Source organism: Strigops habroptila, chromosome 5 (genome assembly GCF_004027225.2).
Source record: "Strigops habroptila isolate Jane chromosome 5, bStrHab1.2.pri, whole genome shotgun sequence".
NCBI lineage: Eukaryota > Metazoa > Chordata > Aves > Psittaciformes > Psittacidae > Strigops > Strigops habroptila.
In genome coordinates, this window is record NC_044281.2 from 42726180 (window position 1) to 42745635 (window position 19456).

Genomic DNA, 19456 nt, shown 5'->3' on the forward strand with positions numbered 1-19456 from the left:
GCAGGTTACTCAAAGCCCCATCCAACCTGGCCTTGAACACTGCCAGGGATGGGGCAGCCACAGCTTCTCAGGCAACTTGTGCCAGTGCCTCAGCACCCTCACAGGGAAGAATTTCTTCCTAACATCTAATCTCAGTCTCCCCTCTGTCAGTTTAAAGCCATTTGCCCTTGTCCTATCCTTACCTGCCCTTGTAAAAAGCCCATTTCCAACTTTCTTGCTGGCCCCCTTTAGGCACCAAAAGGCTGCTCTAAGGTGTCCCCAAAGTCTTCTCTTCTAAATTAAATTAATTTTGCTATAAAGTGTGGATTTATCAATAATTTCAATTAGTATAAAATATTTTGCATAGTTCTTTCTTGTAGAGGGTGTAATGTCATGTTTATACAAGGGGTATTGGGTTCAAACTTAAACAGGGGAAGTTTAGATTGGATATAAGGAAGAAGTTCTTTACTGTGAGTGTGGTGAGGTGCTGGAATGGGTTGCCCAAGGAAGCTGTGAATGCTCCATCCCTGGCGGTGTTCAAAGCTGGGTTGGATGGAGTCTCGGGTGACATGGCTTAGTGTGAGGTGTCCCTGCCCATGGCAGGGGGGTTGGAACTAGATGATCTTAGGGTCCTTTCCAACCCTAACTATTCTATGATTCTGTAATCCCAAGCAACATCCCAGCGTAGGACTTACTTACTTACTTAATTTTCTCCCTATGTTGAGACATGTGTTAATTTGGCTTTTCTGACTGATAAAGGCTCCAAGAACACTTAAGGAAATGATGCCTGGAGCCTTCCCAGGGAATGTCTGGAGGATGACAAGAGAAAAGTCTCCTGAGGTTATTCTGACAGCGAGTGACACTGCCATGACCATGCTCTCCCTCGCTTTCTGTCTTTTGCACACTTGTCCATCTGTCATGAGCTTTCCATCTCACGCAGTTAGTGTGGAAGGAGTCCAAAGACCTGATTCCCAAGGCAGTGCCCAAAAAGCTTGTCTAGACCCACAAACATTTTACACAGAAATAAATGTAAAAGTTTGGAGATGGGAAATGGGGAATAAATCTGAGGTAGCAGGCAGCTATTTTGACTGCTGTTACCTACAGTATTATGAATACACAGCCATCAATGGTTATATATTTTCTTAAGAATTTGTATGTAATTATTATGTGCACACTGTGTATTTTCTTACCTGTATATTGTCTTACCTCCTGTATCTGGATATATGATGCTCTGCTAAGCCCACGACATTTGCTGTCACCAGCACATCTCATCCTCATGTTTTACTCAGGCTGTTCCTCAATCCTCCACCAGCTTGGCAAAGCCCATTACTGGGGTGATGAGCAATGGGCTCTGAAATGCCAGCTGCTGGGTGGGGATGCGCTGGCTATGGTGAGAGCCAGTGAACCTCCTTGCATGGGCTGGCAAACAGTTGCAAAGACAAATTGTGTAACTAGTTGTCATGTGTGGTGTGCTGCTCATGCCTCATTATCATCCCCCATCTGACAGGAGGAAAGTGATGGTAGCCTCAGTGGTTTCACTGAGTTGTCCAATTGTCATGACCATAAGACAGGCTTAATAGTGAGAAAATGCTCATGGACCTATTGGCTTGGTGGACAACTCTACATAGTGACAAGACTTGGGTCAAAAGAGCCTTTCTGCCGCATTTGTATTTTCCTGATAGGGGTCTGTAATGGATGAAACAGTCAGAAGTCTCATCCAGGGGATGTATAGCTAGTTAACATCTATAGCCAAAACGTATATAGCTGTGAAATAGAAGAACCCTGTTTCCCTGTCTTGCTCATAAAGAAGGGCAGCCAGGTGGGAGTGACAAACGCGTGACCATCCGCAAGTGATGGTCCGTTGCTCACAGGTCCAAGCCCATTGCTCTCCCTCAGATGCAGTTGATTGGGTGGGCTGTGGCAGATGTGATGCTCACCGACCACATCACTTGTCATGTCTCAGACCACATCCCCAGTGGCAAAACTGGTGGGTACCCCAACTGCAGAGGTGGTTGGGATAGCCCACTCCTTCTGTTCCTGCAGCTCTGTGGCCAATTCTGTCCACAAACCTGCTGGATCCCCCAGAAGCAGCTCACCTGGGCTCCAGAGGACATGAGCCTCAGAAGCATCTTGGTACTGTGCCCAGGCATCACCCAGTGAGCTGCAGTGGTGGTGATGGGGATCATACACAGCCGAGCATGGCGGCGAGGGCTGTCCGGCATCTGACGGATGAGCCACAGATGTTTGTCTTGGGAATAATAATTCAAGTGCATTTTTGCAGCAATCAGAGTACTTGGAAGTAGTGTAAACAGATTAACAGAACCAGTATTGCACTCAGGCTAAATAGTACTTATAACCATACACAAGAATTAGGCTGCCATAAAAGGATGTGTTCACTCTCACACTGCCCCTCTCTTTCTTTTCCTCTCTCCCTTTTTTTTTTTTTTTTTTTTTCCTTTTTGTAAAGTGGAAATGGGAGAAGCGTAACTGTAAATCACCTTGAATCTGTGTGAGTGGTAATTCTATTTATCACACATAAATACTGCCCTTCCTGCTCCCGCTCCATCGACAGGGCGGCTGATGTGAATTGCAGCATGTTCAGGAGCCACCTGTAGCTGCCATCTAGTATTTTTAAAAGATGTGTGGATGCAGCTGCCTTCACCAGTGACCTGATCCATAAATCCTGCCCGTGCTGGGGTTCACAGCTCAAAAGGCTGGCAAAGCCAGAGCTGCGGCGGAGCTGCCTGGGCACAGAGCTCCCCCTCCTCCCTGGCAGTGCCCCCCACTTCGCCATGGGCAGAATAAAGCCCTCAAGCCTTCTTTAAACGTGTTCTTCTTGTTCGTCCCCGCACTGGATGGGAATATATTTCTTTTTCAGCTCTTATGCTAGGGATGCTTCTCTTTCTGTCTCGCCCTTCCTCCCTGTTTCCTATGTAGGTATTTAAAACCTACCCTCAATGTCATTTTTGTATCTCCAAGTAAGCCCAGCAAGTTCGCTTTGTTTCAGCCATAGGTGACGAAATAAATCCAAATGTATTCTGCACCCAGTGCTGCGGGATAATGGATACAGCCTCGTGCTGTCATACCTCTGTTTTGCCACACGCCGTAATTCAATCACACCAAGCGCAGCGCCGACACCCCGGGTGGCAGCATTTTTAACACAGGCAACGGCAGGATGGCTCCTCAATTCCCCACGGATGTGCCTTGCAAGCTGGGATATCCACTGGCTGATACGGGTATGCCCAAGGTGACTCCACCTATGGAGGACTCATCAAGGATGTGGAAATAATATTGAGAATAAAACTCTGAATGGAAACCAGATGTGTGACAAAAGAAACCTCCAACTTTTACTATTTCATCACTTCTAATAGTATGGATAACATATATTAGCATATAGTGGCAAGTGTGGACCAGCTATATAGGGTTGGGACCCAGAGCAAGGCAAGCATTTAACAGAGAAAAACGAAAAACAGTTATACTGTAGTAACCTTCATTCAGCAGCCTCCTGAGGTGAAGGAGTTAAAAAGTCAGCTATCACCACACTTCTTTTACCATTTGCTTATTATTTTTATTTTGTTAGCAGAGAATATATTTTGCTCACCCTGAGTGGTGATGCCCAGCTACCAATGGGGCAATTTATAGTGAAAAACAAAGAGGAAGGTGTGGTCTGCTAATGGGGAGAGATCTCAGAGCCTCTATTGATTTCTGGAGCTTTAGTTCCCGGGGTGAGTGGGTGAGATAACGATAAAAATACCTACTTCTCTAGGCAAAGGGAAAGCGAGCTCCCCAGTCTCTGCTACAGAGGAAACAGCATTTCATAAATTAATAAAGCTCAGCAGGACACAGGCATATCAGGGCTGCCTGAATCATAGAGTCCATCACCTCTTTCCAGCACGTACCTTGGGCTCTGCTCTTTGCTCCCCTTCAGGAAGGAGCATGTGGCCTCAGAACTGCTGGGGCTAGGCTTAGCCAGACCACCTCCAAAGACCCCGGAAACACAGCTCAACTAAACATGGGTTTTATTTTCCTGCTTTTAAGAGTAATCAAGAGACTGGCCTTTTGTAGACACTAAATGTGAAATCAGAAGCCCTTAAGATAGCTTGGATACATGGTCATTTATTAAAGTGATAAAAAGTGGACAGGGAAAAAGAGACAAACACATTTAAACTGAACAATTTTTCAAAGTTTAATATAGCTTTAGATAAAACTGAGCTTGCAGTATTAATGAATACAAGAGTTTGTTATTGTGTATAATTCAAATAAACTTGTACATTTATACAGTTATAGACTGCATGCCAGAAAATGCATTTAGTTTGTTCTAATTTGAATATGTACAATTTACAATATAATTCAAGCATAAATTCAGCAGTAGAGAACACAGACCGGCTGTGCAATCAGTTACTTTTTCTTATCATAAATGTTAGGGCTGGCTAAAATATTAATTGGCGGGGGGGGGGGGGGGGGGGAATGTAGCTACACGAATAAAAATGAAATATTAACCAGAAGTAACTTCCTAAAATAAATAACTAAAGTTATTATCCATGTTTGTACTTTCACTCGCATTAATGAAAGATGTACATGTTGTCACCTTAACACATGTAACACATTGCAATACAAGCCACAAGCCTCAGAAATCTTGCATCCAGCAAGGACAAGTGCATATTTTGATTTAAAAAAATCAAACTTTTCAGCTAATCATAACTTAATATTTTCTATGGCATTAATTTAATAAAAGGGAGGCTACTTCTCCAGTGTTTCACATACTTTCAGATATATTCATACAGGCTACTGAGTAAGCTACATCCACTCAGACTGCCAGTATTTTTTACAGCTACAGCATTTCTCCCTGTCACCTACTTTATGTTCAATTTGTAGAATACATTCACACCGATCCTATGTAATTCAACCTTGTACAAAGATTAAACCCAAAGTTTCCCAAAGAAAAATGCCACTTGGCTCTCCTGAAGGCTGAGCAGCTGCCCTCCCTGCTGAAGGCGCAGGAAGCCAGGTCCCTTCCTCGTTCCCCATGGTTTTCAGGAGGGAGGATGCTGGTGGCACCAGGGCAGGACTGGTGAAACACCATTGCTCTTAGTCTGGGGACATGTCACATTTACTTTTCTATAAAGAAAAGTCAACTGGACCATGAGCTATCCCCCAAGCTGATGGCAGGAGAACTCAGCAAAGATGGGCAACCTCCAGGGAACCCTACCTTGCACCTGCACTTCCGAACCAGAGGCACAAAACTGCGGGCAGCACAGAGGAAGAGAACAAGGCAGGGTAGGGTAGAGTAGGGTAGGGTAGGGTAGGACAGGACAGGACAGGACGGCACAGGACAGGACAGAACAGAACATTTTCCGTTCGAAGGGACCTGCACTGATCTAGTCCAACTGCCATGTCACAGAAGGGCAGTGGGTTGGTTGGGTCACACTTTGGCAGCATCCTGGGAAGGTCGGCAATGGTCTCCCATCCGCCCCAAATAAACCAAAGTAGTTTTTGAAAGAGGCCAAGGAGACACTTCTTTCAAAACCAGACTGATCTGCTCAAGCTTGCCGGCAGGACTCAGCACTCAGCTGAGCATTTACCATGCTGATTAATGTTCTTGGCTCTCTGGTTTGGACTTGGTGGTGTTTTTACTGTTGACACCTGGCAATTATACATGGCTATCTTTGCTGTCAGTCAAGGACTGGTAGAAGAGTTACATGTGGTACAAAAATCAGCGGTATTTTACAAGACAACCTGAGGAAATGTTAGTAAACGGGGGAAAACAAGTCCAGATTTTACCTCACCACATCAACAATCTGCTCACCACACATGTAGAGCACAGGATCAGCACACAAGGAGCAACTCACGCCCCTCCCTTCAGCAAGAACGTGCAGAGAATAAGTATAGCCAAAGGTGTAAAAAGCATGCAGTGCCACTCAAAAATCATGACAAATTATAAGAAACTTTGGAAGTTAGTATAAAGTCCTTGGGTGTACAGCTGACAAGTCATACACTGCAACTTCCAGGGAAAGCACTGAGTCACCGTGGTGTCTGAGTCAACCCTCCAGCAGTGCTGAGTTTCCGAGTTCTTATTCCATGCCAACATTTATAACAAAAACAATTTTTTCCTCAAAGATCATCAGATCTGTTGTTACCAGTTATGTAGCAAGTGTCAGCATTCATACAGGATGGTCCAGAGCCTGTGAGTCAGAAGTGCCCACTCATGACTGTGCATACACCTCCTGACCCACACGTGTCCGTGTCCAGGACCACCTGGCTATCAAGGCTTTTACATATAGATGATGTCATGCAGAGCCCTTCCTGGCTGCTGCTTGTGGCGGCTCTCAGACCCAGCTCTCTGACGGTGCCACCCATCACTCCATCTCACTCAGACCTTCTCCTCCAGAAAGGAGCCCCCAGGAAACCACTGCAACCCGACCCTCCAACACAGACCACAGACCATGGGTGACCCTGGACACCACAACAGTCTACCTCTGGCATTTTGGGGAGGGTCCAGGGGGTGTGGGGTGCTCCAGCCAAGATGACGGGAGCACCTGTATGACACTAATCCTGACTCAACCCCGCCGAAGCAGAACGAGATGGATAAAGGAAACCCAAACACAAGCACAGAAGGATATCAAACCAAACATTTATACAAAGTATTACTCATTTTGAAACCCACAGGGTCAACTTCAGTTAAGAACGTGTTTAAACATTATTTTCACCATAGCGAAAGCAGTAATGAACGATGCCACTGGCTTGGGACTTGCCGCGACTCCACACAGCTATGGCTGCTAGACCGCAGCTCAGCGACCACCACCTGCATCGCTGCTGGCCCAGCTGGGCCATCAAAGCAAGAATGAGCAAAATCTGGGCACTGTGGAAGTAGGGGGAATTGTGACTCTACCTTTGGGGTTCATCCAGAATAAATGCCTGCTTGGCTTTGTGGAGACATTCAGCTAATTTCATGTTCAGCTATTCTATCAACATGAGAAATCAAGCACATCCTGTTTATTTAAATGGTTTTCTTGCACAAATATTACAAATCACAAAGATCTTTAAAAAATTTTACTAATTGTATCTAAACTGCAAATTTTATTCATTTATTTATTGTTTTGCCTAGGCTTATTAATACGACTTTCCTCCCTAAACAATGCCTTATGAAATACATTTTTTTTTTCTGGTAGCCTAGATGCAGAAAAAGAAATCCCAAGAAAATGTTAAAGCAAAATAGAAACCAGCAGTTAATTTAAGGCTAGCAGATTTGGTGTTAGGAATTAACCAATACACCTTCTTTTAAGAAAAAGACATGCACTATAACTACTTTGCTGAACAAAACATCACAATCCATATCAGGAAAAAAAATAAGCATTTTCAAATCAAATTATAACTCACCCTGAAAGTTACTCACTTGCATGTTTTACCTACTACTTACTCTTAAGAAATACAAGGGAAAGGAACACCCCTTTCCACATTTTTCAGAATATACAGTATAAATATAGTAGGAGTCATGCCATAAAACTATATGCAAAAATTGCACACTATTATTGCATGCGTGTTGTGATACTACATGCCAATGAACATCAGCTCGCCGATCATCCTGTTGTTTGTACTTACAGCACAGCCACCACTACCGAGGGGACGCTGCTGCCTCCCGGTGCACTGGGACCAGAGAGTTTAGCACACATACGGCTGGTGGAGGACCTGCTCTCCTGCCCACACTGCCAGTTCAAGCTCTAAATGATAGCTGGAAGTCCCGCCAGGTTATGTAAACCGGTCCGAATTCATTTTTCGCAGTTTGGGTGGAAGGTTCCCTTCCATCCTGCCGCCGCCTGAGAGCTTCTGCAGCTTCGGTGGCAGGTCGGCCACTGACTGGCTGATGGGATCTGACATCATCTTTGTGGTTTTAGACACCAGTTTCTCCTCCGAATTCCCAGGGACCGAGCTGATCCGCTGAAGTTTCATGGGTAAATCCCCCATGCTGTAGGCCTTCTCAGAGGTGGTGGAACTCATCCTGAGGAGTTTTTTGGGAAAGTCTTCCCTCCCAGTTATTTTCTGCAGTTTTGAAGGTAGCTTTGTGCCAACTTCATCAAGACCATCCAGGCACTCCACCGAGTTATTCCTTTCCTTGCTGTTGCTCACAGCGGGTGCTATCAAGGGAGAGGACATGAGCAGCATTTCCTCTTGCTCCTTTACGCTGTACGGTGGGGTGGGTACCTCAAACGTTGCATGGAACTGGGAGTAATCGACTTTAAAGAATCCTTCTTCCAAGGAGATAACAGGAAAGAAACGATGACCCCAGAGCACCTCATCCTCAGTATAGGAAGTCCTGGCTTGGCATGTCATCCCTGAAACAAGCAAGGGAGAAAAACTTTCACCAGTTAGGGACAATTATGGATGCGCATAAATCTCAGGGGCTTTTTAACATTTCAATATTCAATATAAAACATATTTTATGTTTTTAAATGTATAAAAGAAAAAGGCATTGACATGCCTACCATTAACATACAGTAGCTATTGTCATCCTCAAGGTGAAAGGAGCCAACAATAGTGGAAGGAGTGTAACTGAATAATTCATATCTACTATTATGGACACTTTTGAAGGTGCTGCTGAAAAAGGGGAAATACAGGGCTAACTGATAACCCTGGTATTAAATTAGCAAGAGCTGCTAATAGTAGTGTAAATTCGGACTTACCAGGATCTTAAAGTATCACTAAGTTATTCCGTATTTTCATCATATTGATGAATGCATACAAAACCAGACCCTGTATGTCACGCATTCATATGCACAAACCAAGCTGATGTCAACACATTCCGACCCACCAGCAAGCAGTAGGTATGTCCTATGAAATACATTTATTCCTCTTTAAGGGCTTCACCAGCAATCTGCTCAGATCCATCACTGCCAGGCTGAGATTCAAGCTTCAAAAAATTAGCAGGGAAGAAGACCTATGATTAAAAGGCACAACACTGCCCTTTCTCTTCCTCCACTGCCTCCCACCATGGAGAAGAGTCCTCCTCCCAAGCACCTGGACTTGGCCATCCCAGTGACCCATCTGACCTCAGACACCTGAGGGTAATGATGACCAAGGACTGCTGGAGGTTTCTAGAAGAAATCCTGCTGCTGCTTTTTTTTTTTTTTTTAATTATATTTGTAGCAATCTATAAATAGAATCACCCTGCCATTTTATCCTAGTGTAGCAAACTAGAAATATGACATTTGGTTTTCAGGAAGCTAAATCTACCTCTGCAAACACATCCTCTGCTTAGCTGGCAAGAATGCCTTCAAGTCAAGATAAAATTAAAGGAAACTTTGAAAAGCACAAGAAAAATGATAGAAGGGCTGTAGCAAGGGGGAGCAGAGGATGGATATGTGCCTGGTGACATACAGCCAGAAAAATACATTCTTATGACGCTTTACATTACTGCTTATGAAAGTTTTAGTTTTGCATAGCAGTTTCTACTGCTAATACATCTGAGTATTCACAAGACTTAAACCTCAGTTTTCTGTTTTACCTCTTAGGATTAGAATATGAACCCAGGAGTTTTTTGCCTGAACACCACTCCCACCCCCTCTGAGGGCTCCTCACTTGAGCTCACGTGCCTGCAGGGGCATACCCTGAGACCCAGCAATCCCACCTCCTGCCCACTGCCTCTGACAGGACAGTAGTTTATACTTTATGTATGTAGGTATGTATGTATATGTATGTATTTTCACCACGTGTTTCAGTTTACTAAGTGAAGAAGTGGAAGCAATCACATACCTAATGGGCTTAGGAAAAAAAAAAAAACCAAAAAACAAAAAACCTGCAATTTTTAGAAAAATGGTAATTAGAGTGAGTACTTCTTCCTTCTGTGTCCTTTACTCTGCAGCTGTTCATTAGTTGTACCTTCGCCACGAAAGCCCAGACCTTTCCCCCTCTGCTTCTTCAGACCCGACCTCTGAGGGAGACCTCATTAGCCAACAAATGCATCTAATAACGTATGCAAATGGTGGGAGCTGTGTTTGGAATTGGGTCTACAGTGCCTGTGAAGCAGATGGCTGGTTAACTCCAGTGGCCTATGCTTTAGATAATAAATTGCTTAAAATGCAGATCACTCTGGATAGAAAAGTTGATAATGGTCAACCTCGCAGTGCTGCTGGCTTTCCAGGGGTGAGGTGAGCTGCACCTCCGGCATGACCAAAGGGCTCGCATGGGAACACCACTGGGGTGGCCAGCCATAGCAACACTGCTCTGCGAAGAGCTGATTGTTGGGTGGAAATCCCTTGCATGGCTTTTGCTTTGCACTGGCAACACTAAAAAAAAAAAAAAAAAAAATATAATAATTATGCTTTATTGAATCCCAGGTTAGAAGGGACCTCAAGGATCATTTGGCCCAACCTTTCTAGGCAAAGCATGACCCAGACTAGATGGCCCAGCACCCAGCCCAGCTAAATCTTATGAGTGTCCAACACTGGGGAGTCCACCACTTCCCTTGGGGAAAATTATTTCAATGGCTGACTGTTCTTGGAATAATCTCCCCAGGGAAGTGGTGGATTCCTCACCATTATTTTTACAATTGTAAGAGATGTGCTATCAAAATGCCATGTGAGGGGCACAACGAGGGAGGTGAGGGGGAACACACTGTCAGGGCTCGGGGAAGCAGATGGGTGCACAGAACTGGCTGGCACCTGCACGCACATACCCATTCCCATCTGCTTCCACAAGAGGTCCCGCAGGTGATGCTGCACATCCAGGGCAATACTGGGGCACAGGACCTGCCTGGTTAGCTTCTTCCATCCCCACCAGCTGCTGTGCTGCAGGGCTATTTCTACCTCCTGATCTATCATCCTGCCACCTCCCAAGCCTGTTGTTGCCAGCAGGCTTTCAAAGGGAGAATGTTATACCTGCTTCCTATTGAAAAATTTATTAGCTGAATCTCAGAAAAATCAGCTTCACATTTTGTTCCATTGATGGAACCCTTTGTAAGCGCAATGGAGAGATAAATATTTGCAGGTATGTAATTTCTTCAAAATCAATTTATCTTACCCACTAACAAAACCAAGTGTGCAAATTATTTAACAGCCTCTCATGATAAACAGCAGCAACTAATATGTTTGTCATTAAAGGGAATACCTGTCACACCAAGCAGACGATGCTTAGAGGTGCTAACGTGCTCTGGTAAGACCTTGGACAAGAAATCAATTTTCAGGTTTTCTGCCACCTCTGCTGCATTTCCTGGCTCGCCCTTCCCTTTCTGTTTTCTCAGCAAAGCCTCAGAATCCCAGCTATACGTTCTGCAATGCCTTTCTGCTATTACACGCTTCAAACAGCCAGCTGACAACAGCCCTGACTGTAACCATCTCCTTTGTATTATTATAGCAGAAACAATGGAGTTGCATAAGGCGCTTGATGGCAGGAGCCATTATCCACATCCTTGTGCAGAACCAGCTCTTTGCAAGTGTCCTCATGCTTGGCCTGTGCTCCTTCCTTGGGAGAACTAAAGCTGGCAACAGTGCTCGGGAGAGGCACAGTCCTCAGGGCTGCTGGCCAGAACAGAAACATGGTGTACACAGAATCATAGAATAGTTGAGACTGGAAGGCACCTTAAAGACCATCTAGTTCCAACCCCCGGCCATGGGCAGGGACACCTTCCACTAGACCAGATTGCTCAAAGCCCCATCCAACCTGGCCTTGAACACTGCCAGGGATGGGGCAGCCACAGCTTCTTGGGGCAACCTGTGCCAGTGCCTCACCACTCTCACAGGGAAGAACTTCTTCCTCACTTCTAATGTAAATCTCCCCCCTGTCAGTTTAAAGCCATTCGCCTTTGTCCTACCCCTACAGGCCATTGTCAAAAGTCCCTCTCCAGCTTTCTCATCGGCCCCTTCAGGCACTGGAAGGCTGCTCCTTAGAGTCTTCCCGGAGCCTTCTCTTCTCCAGGCTGAACAAGCCCAGCTCTCTCAGCCTGTTTCCACAGGAGAGGTGCTCCAGCCCTTGGAGCATCTTCATGGCCTCCTCTGGACTCGCTTCAGCAGGTCCATGTCCTTCTGTTGGAGCCTGCATACATCCCGCACCAGGAGCATCTCATCTCGCTCAGAACATCCAAAAGCCATTCTGCTGCTTCTCACAGCAAGGGTAAAACTAACCGCAGCAGAGGCAGGTTCATGCATTTCACACAGCATCAGTGTGGCGGGGAAAACACATTGCCCACAGCTTGGCTCTTCCCTTACTTGCACCATGAGCTGTGTCTTAATAGTCTGCCTGGACAGGAAAGCATCAAACCAAAAATCAGTGGATATTTCCATGTTTTCCCATAGAAAAAGCAGGAGAACTTGGGTGCAACTCACCAGTGACAGCTCTTCTTGATAACTACCTCAGAATTACTTTCCATTAATTTATGCTCAGATAAATATAGGCCTTTCATTTACGGCAGATGTAATTTCTTTCTGATCTTTCAAAAATAAGATGCACAAACCAGCAGGAGGCTAGTAGCCGTGCCAGCCCACTTCAAGGATGGACATCTATGGTGGGACTGCACGCTGCGGTGGGCACGGGCTTGGATCCAACAGCCTCTAATAGATCAGGCCTTTAATGTCAGCAAGTAAGTTTTCCTCTCCTTCCGTCAGTATGAAAGGCTTTTTGGTTTTTTGGTTTTGGCTTGTTTGTCTGGGTTTTTTTTTTGTGGGGGGGAGTTGTGGGGTCTTTTTGTTTGTTTCCACTAAGAAGCTATTCATAGTCAGGGTACACAGCCTGCTGCCTTCATCATGTTAACAGGCCCATTAAAATTTTACCAAGTTGTCTATATTATTAATATTAATTTGTGGTATAAATTTTCAACTCTCATTTGGAAGCAAACACACTGTATGCACTACATATAATTAAAAAAACATGCATTTGTCAAAGTAAAAGGTTTCGATGCATTTCGTTCATCGCTCCTAACACAAGCTTCCACCACAAAGTGCTCTCCAGAGCTGTTAATGGCTGGTAATTGCAATGCACATTAGCAAAGCTCTGCCTGCATGCCAATCGCAACAACATACCTGAAAATGAGGTACACTTCTGCATATATTCCAGCATAAGACCTGAACCAAATGGCTGATGAAAACCCTCTCTATTATTCAGAAACAGAGGCTGCAAAACCATTGTTCACTATGTCCAAGGAAAGAGACTGCCACCAAGAAGCACTGCTCCTAAGGAGGCAAGCAATGCTGTTTTGTCTGAATACCCCATACTTTCACAACACTCACTGTTGCATATTTGGGACCACCCCTACTCAGATCATGTCTTGCTGCTTTCAGGAATTATATTCCTTCTGCAAAAACCAGGAGCTGTTTGTTTTCAACATAATGAGCTTAAAGGAAGGAAAAGGCAAAGTTTTGGGACTATCTCCTCACAGGCAGAGCCTGAAACAGAGTTAGAGAGAGCTTTAGTACTGGATATTATTTGAAATCTTGCTACTGATAAAATTAAATCATTTAGACACACCCATAGTGACCTCGTATCCCTCTGTAGAGTCTAGCACATAATGCCACAGCCCATAACACCAGAAAATTCCAGCCATGAATATTTAGGAAAATTTTCCATTAACTTCCTTAAATAACATACAGCAGAGCAGGTCTGGAGGATAAGCACAGGTTAAACTGATGGATTTCTCTCCTCAAGTTTGATATGAAAATATCTTTTTAGTATCTTTTTTTTTTTTTTTTAAATAATCATGCCTTCTCCTTTCACCATTTGCTCTGTCTGAAGCAAATGCTATCACTGGAGAAAAATGCATCTATCTGTCATATCATAAGTTATTAATTACAAGTTGTTATTTCTAATGAGGTAGAACTCTTGGTTTTAGAGCCCTAGCTGAGCTGAAAAAGTTGATGCAATTATTCCACCCTTGGCCAAGCAGCAGGCTGTTTAAGCTTTTATTTTTCTCTCTCTATCTCTGTACTCAGTACCTCATTTCCAGGAAACACTAATGAGAAACAGGGTTGTGCAAACACTCAGACACAGCTGACAGGGACCAGAGCTCTCAGCACACTCGCTTGATAAACATGTAACACAAGACGAGGTTTGGTGCCATTGGGATGATGCTGGGGGCAGAATTGCCAAGCATCTGAAATCCTAATAATTCCATTAATTATCTTGATAGCTTCTAGCTTTGCTAGGGTAAGGCCAGTTCCTCATAAAGGCAAAGGCATCCCAAGGGACAAGAGTTGTCTCCCCGAATTAATAAAGGGGCAGATGGAGGACAAAAGAATCTGTAAATAAGTGCTTTGACTAATTCTACCCTATAATAACCCTCAAATTATTTCTAAATTTCTAAAGTACCCAACTGAAGCTGGCTGTATTAAAGCAATTTCTAGAACTTGTGATACACAGTAGTGAAAAAAACCACAGGCATGATGTTATTTATATGGCCCCCTTACATTTTATTATAGAAGTTGCTGATAGTTGACAAATCATAGATCACCACTAAGCTTTTAACAGCCCCCGCCCCCATCCCCAAAGTCTTCAGAAGCAATTTAGGCATACAAACGTTATATGGTTCTCTTCTCTCTTCAAGATAATTCCAGAAATTTCACCTTAGATCTTTTTTGTGTTTCTGGGCTGCATGCAATTTGCTGGCCAAGTGACATAGTGGTCATAGTGACACCAGGAGGTGTCTTCTTAACATGGAAACATGGAAAAGTTAATCTAAAGCAGTCGGGGAAGAGCTAATTACTTTGGCATTACAGCAATTATCCCAGTGGCCCCCAAAAGGGCATCTTGGCATCCCACCTGCCAGGACTGGAGCGAAGGGAAAACCTTCAGCAGAAGTTAGTGGCAAAAATGCACAAATATGCTTACATTTTGTCAGATTTCAGGGGGTATTTACCTCCCTTAAACCTGCCACTTATCTGTAAAGCCTCAAATATATGTGTTAAAAATTTATCAGCCAGCAATGTTAAACCAATTACTAAAAATTCAGCTAATTTACAACTGCAGTCTAAGGCCGATGAAGGCAAGGGTAAAGCTTGATGTGAGACTTGATATAAAAATATACCACACTCATGCTCTACTCCTGCAAAACTAAGGGGAGATTTACTGCTGTACAAAAAAGGAGTTGCATGATTTCCACAGCAAATTCTCCTCTTCCAGGAGGTGGTTTTATCCCGTTAAGCTAAGTAACAGTGTGATATCCTGATGTTAACATCTGGCCCCTGCACCACCCTGTATCTGAAATGCCAACAGAAATCTGAGCTCTGTGACAAGCCAGAAAATGGGAGGTCAGAAACCAAACTCAGAGCGAAGGATGCTCTCAAGTATCTCCTCTCAAGTATCTCCTCTTCACTGCCACGTTATTTTTTAATGTAAGTTAAAATGACAGGCTGTACTATGCATGGCTGAGAAATGCGCAGCCTGACGGAAGGGTTTCTAAGCAGGCAGAAAGTGTGGTGTCTAAACTGCAACACTTCCTGTCTATTTGGAAAGAACAGCTATTCTTAGCATTAACATTTTCCCATCATAATTTCAAGGGGTATTTTTTTATTAAACTGATGATAGTTTGAACTGCAATAAAACTTTCTGTCAGTTTGCGGTTGCCAGCCCTTGCCGCTGTCTGCTGCCAATGTCTGCTTTGATGCACCGGCACTTTTGCAGCTTGATTTTGTTTAGGAAAAGGGAGATGGGCATCCACCTTGCCATCTATGCCTTTAATGCTGCTGATCACTGTTAAAGCAATGTTTCAACTAAAAAAAGCTTCTGTTAAAGAGAAAAAAAAAAAAAAAAAGGCATTTCCTGAAATACAAGAGACAAAAAGAGTCTTAAAGGTGCCAACTGTAAAAAGATGCTCTATGAATTCATCAAAACAGAAGTGTGTGAATTCCAAGCCTTGCCTGAAGCTACGGGGGATATTTCAGGTGGCAGGATGTAGGCAGTGACAGAGCAGCCATTTAGCAGAGGCATGGGATCAGGGAAAGGCATGAAACACAACCTGCCCACCTTGCCCTCGCCAGGACCTTCTGGAATGGGTGAACATCCCCACGCTGCCCATTTTGTTCTTTACAGTGATCTCTGGTTTCTTAGACCATGACACAAACAGGTATTGGGATGAGACCCACAGCAAAGCAGCAGCCCTATGGAACAGCTCCTCAAGAGCAGCGCTCTTTTTGCATAACACAAAGAAAAAGGGGGAAAGGACGTGGAGAGCCTGCTGTTGCCCACGAGCCTGCGATACCATCAGAGAAGACACTGGCATGGAGGTTCATCCATGTCCTCAGGCACCCCCTCAATACACATACAGCAGGACAGACTGAGGGTGATGAGTAATTCAGGATGTCTGACATACCACAGGGCAGAGCAAAGCAGCCAACTGATCAAGTGAGAGCATCGTTTCTCTTGAAATGTCAATCTGCAGCAGGCCTTTCTAGAACATTTAATGCTTACTCACCATTTATTACTGAGACCTAGAAACTGCTCCAACAGACATGGGTCAGAGACTGAACAAATTAAGCATGTATGCTAAAGGAAACCAAGGGAGCAGAGTGGCTTCAAGGAACGCAATGCACACATTCATGCAAGAGTCAGACATCAGTCTTATGCTAAACATTTTAATTTCTTATCACAGTGAACAGCAAACCCAGGCTTCTGCTCTGCTACCCGATTTAGACATGTTGTTTATGCTCCAGCACTATAAATACCTCCTGGTTTATTCAGACTGTGCTGTTCTCCCAGGAGCTATCTCAACACTTAAAAAATAGCAGTGACAGCAAAGGTATTTTTCTTATCACGTGGTGCTCTTCTCAGGGCAATTTTTAATCGCTAATACACACATAGTTTTCTGACATCTTGCAGACAGGTCATCTTGATGCTCCACCAGGACCACAGCTACCCATCATTAGCACAAGTTATGGCAGGTTTTGAAAATGTTATAAAACCAGTATGTAAAACAACTGCAGACACTAATACTGTTCCCTTGTAGAGGAATGCAACAGGCTACTCAGGTGAACTAACCTCCCCTCTTCTGTATTAGTCACTTACCAAAAAGCAGGGGGGGGAAATAAGAGCATGGAAACCCTCAGCATTGCCCTTCTGTGCTCAGCCTGTGGACGTCTGCAGCATCTTCCATTCTTTTAAAAAAAACCAAAACAGAGCCAAAAGTGCAGTTATCCAAACAAAACTGTCTAATGTACATTTCTTGCAGTGACAAAATTTATACTATCTGAGAATCTGGACCAGTATTATCTCTGGTTTTTTTCCTAAACCCAGAACCTCCATATTATTCTGAAAATACTCTGATCCGTTCCTGTCTACCTACGTGCAGGAGTGCGTCAGGGCTGACTTCAGCCCCTTCAGCGTCTTTCTTTGAGCAGATTTTTTTTGCAGAGCCATCTGCCACACTACTGCTTTTGCATCATTTCCCTCCTACCGGGATGTTATTGAATAAGAAGTCGCAGCACCAAAATGTAAGTATTTAATATCCATGCAGCTCTCTGCTAGGCAGGAGGAAGGGGTAGGAGGAAGGGGCAGGAAGAAAGGGACAGAGGGAGGAAAGGAGGATTGAAACGGGAAGAGGTGATGCACCCATTCTCCCTGGATGGGGATATTTAAAGGATGCTCATACGTAGAGGTGGTGATACTTATGAAGTGGTAGTCTGGCATAAAAGAGAGTTAACCATCCATGCCCTGACAAAGTGCAGCAGATGCTCTCCAGAGCTCCCCTCCAGCCTCAAGTATTCTGTAATTTTTACTGATAACACAGTCCTATGATAACTTTCCTCACTCTACTAGCTGACAACATTTTCAATGCCCTCGCCCTCCCCAGCCCCAGCCCAGGCACCACATGTTGCATAACTGTCAAAATTCTGCATGGCTGTGGACACACTGCAACTGACAAGGGGACATCTTCAGTAACCCTGTAACTCTTTCCAGCTCTGTGCCCTGCAAATTATGGTAAAGTAAAAGTGTTTTGTTTAACATTAATGTGTGTATAGCTCCTATCACCGGAGAAATCACTTCTAAAAATAAAAATGACACTTACCATAAAATGCACATTTCAGTGTCCTGTGATGCAGGAACTTCTCCACTGTGATGACCATGTTCCCTGGCTGTAAGAAAGGGCAGTGCTCCCCGGGACTCCACCAGACCCCAGTGCCTGCTGCAGCAGCATCATGCTGGGTCCCACCTGGCACAGTCTCGCTGTCACCAGGCTCAGGGCTGCAGCATCAGCCTGTGCAGGGCCATATTAAAGGGGTTTGCTGAAGAGGGGAATGGCCGTGGAACCTCGACCTGCTCCTCCAAGTGTGCATTGAGATCCACCACCCGCGTGGCAGCTAGGGAAGCCTCGCGGCAAGCACCAGCAGCTGCAACCGCAACCGCAGGCATTCCGGATGGTTTCACAGGGATGAAACCACCGCTCCTGTTATTTCATGCCTGCCCCATCAGCAGCAAGCTTTAATTTTAAAAGCAAGAAGTTCTCAATTATCCTGAATTAATATCAGAGTAACTTTCTTCCCTTGTTAGTATAAGAAGTGACTTCCCCTAGCCCCAAAGCTACCTCAATCACCTCCTCAACAGCTTACAGAAAAGACTGGGGTAGCTGCCTCTGGGCTGGATTTCTCTTCAAATTACAAGTCCAGTTTTTCGATAATAATTAAAAAGCTGGGTTCTGCAATTAATGGAGTTTTGGCTCCAAAACACAGCCAAAAATGCATTTTATTTTATAGCGCAATGTAACTGTCCATTGGGGATGTGTGGGCAGAGACACAGGAAGAAAGGATTGTTTCGTCAAATCAGAAGAAAATAGTTTGTGGCCAGAGGATGCCTCAGGAACACACAGCTAGAGTGATACCTGAGAGGTCTGCCCATCAGTCTGTTAGAAAAGGGGGAAAAAAACCCCACATTTAAAATAAATTATCCTCTTCAAATGAGAACACTGTAATTATGAGGCAAGAAACACAAACCCAACTCTTCGCTTTGAATACATGATTTCGTCAGCAGCCCTATGCTTCTCCAAACACCCACCAAGCCATATGCCGCTCAGCACCAAAATAGAGCACTTTTAATCTTCAGAGTTTTGGCATACCTAAAAAAAATCTGAATTTAGAGACTGCCTTCCTAGGATGAAAAAACTATTTCTCTTTGTATGGAAAAGTCCCATTTGCTGGTGCTCACAATATGGCCACATAGTTGGTACAGTTTTGGGCTCCATATTACATGGATGTCTCCTAACTGCTGCCTGCAAGAGAAGAGGGAGCTTGGCAGTGATGCTGGCAGCATATATGGACCCACTGCAGCACCAGCTCCTCCTTCCCAGCCTCCCTGCCTGCATCCATGGTATGGAAAAAGGCTCTCAGGCGATGGCTGAGAGATTTATTTAAATATATCATAAACCTGGCTGCCAATTCCTAAGCTGAAAATAATGTGCCATTCAGTAGGAAGTTCAGAGGAACTCAGGTTAGATATAAGGAAGAAAGTTTAGAGGAAGTTCAGGTTAGACTTTAGAAAGAAGTTCTTTACTGTGAGGGTGGTGAGGCAC

At 44.4% G+C, this 19456-nt stretch overlaps 1 protein-coding gene across 2 annotated transcripts in view; it reads right to left on the reverse strand.

The window, feature by feature from the left end:
- Window positions 1-4140: 4140 nt before the first annotated feature.
- KCNJ3 (potassium inwardly rectifying channel subfamily J member 3) overlaps window positions 4141-19456 on the reverse strand; it is a 53364-nt gene continuing 38048 nt past the window's right edge. The window contains exon 3 of one of the 2 annotated variants that reach the window (XM_030488372.1): window positions 4141-8309. In XM_030488372.1, the coding sequence (XP_030344232.1) occupies window positions 7726-8309 (584 nt within the window). In that variant the 3' untranslated portion in view covers window positions 4141-7725. The remainder of the gene's footprint in view (window positions 8310-19456) is intronic. The other variant, XM_030488374.1, reaches the window with a different exon arrangement.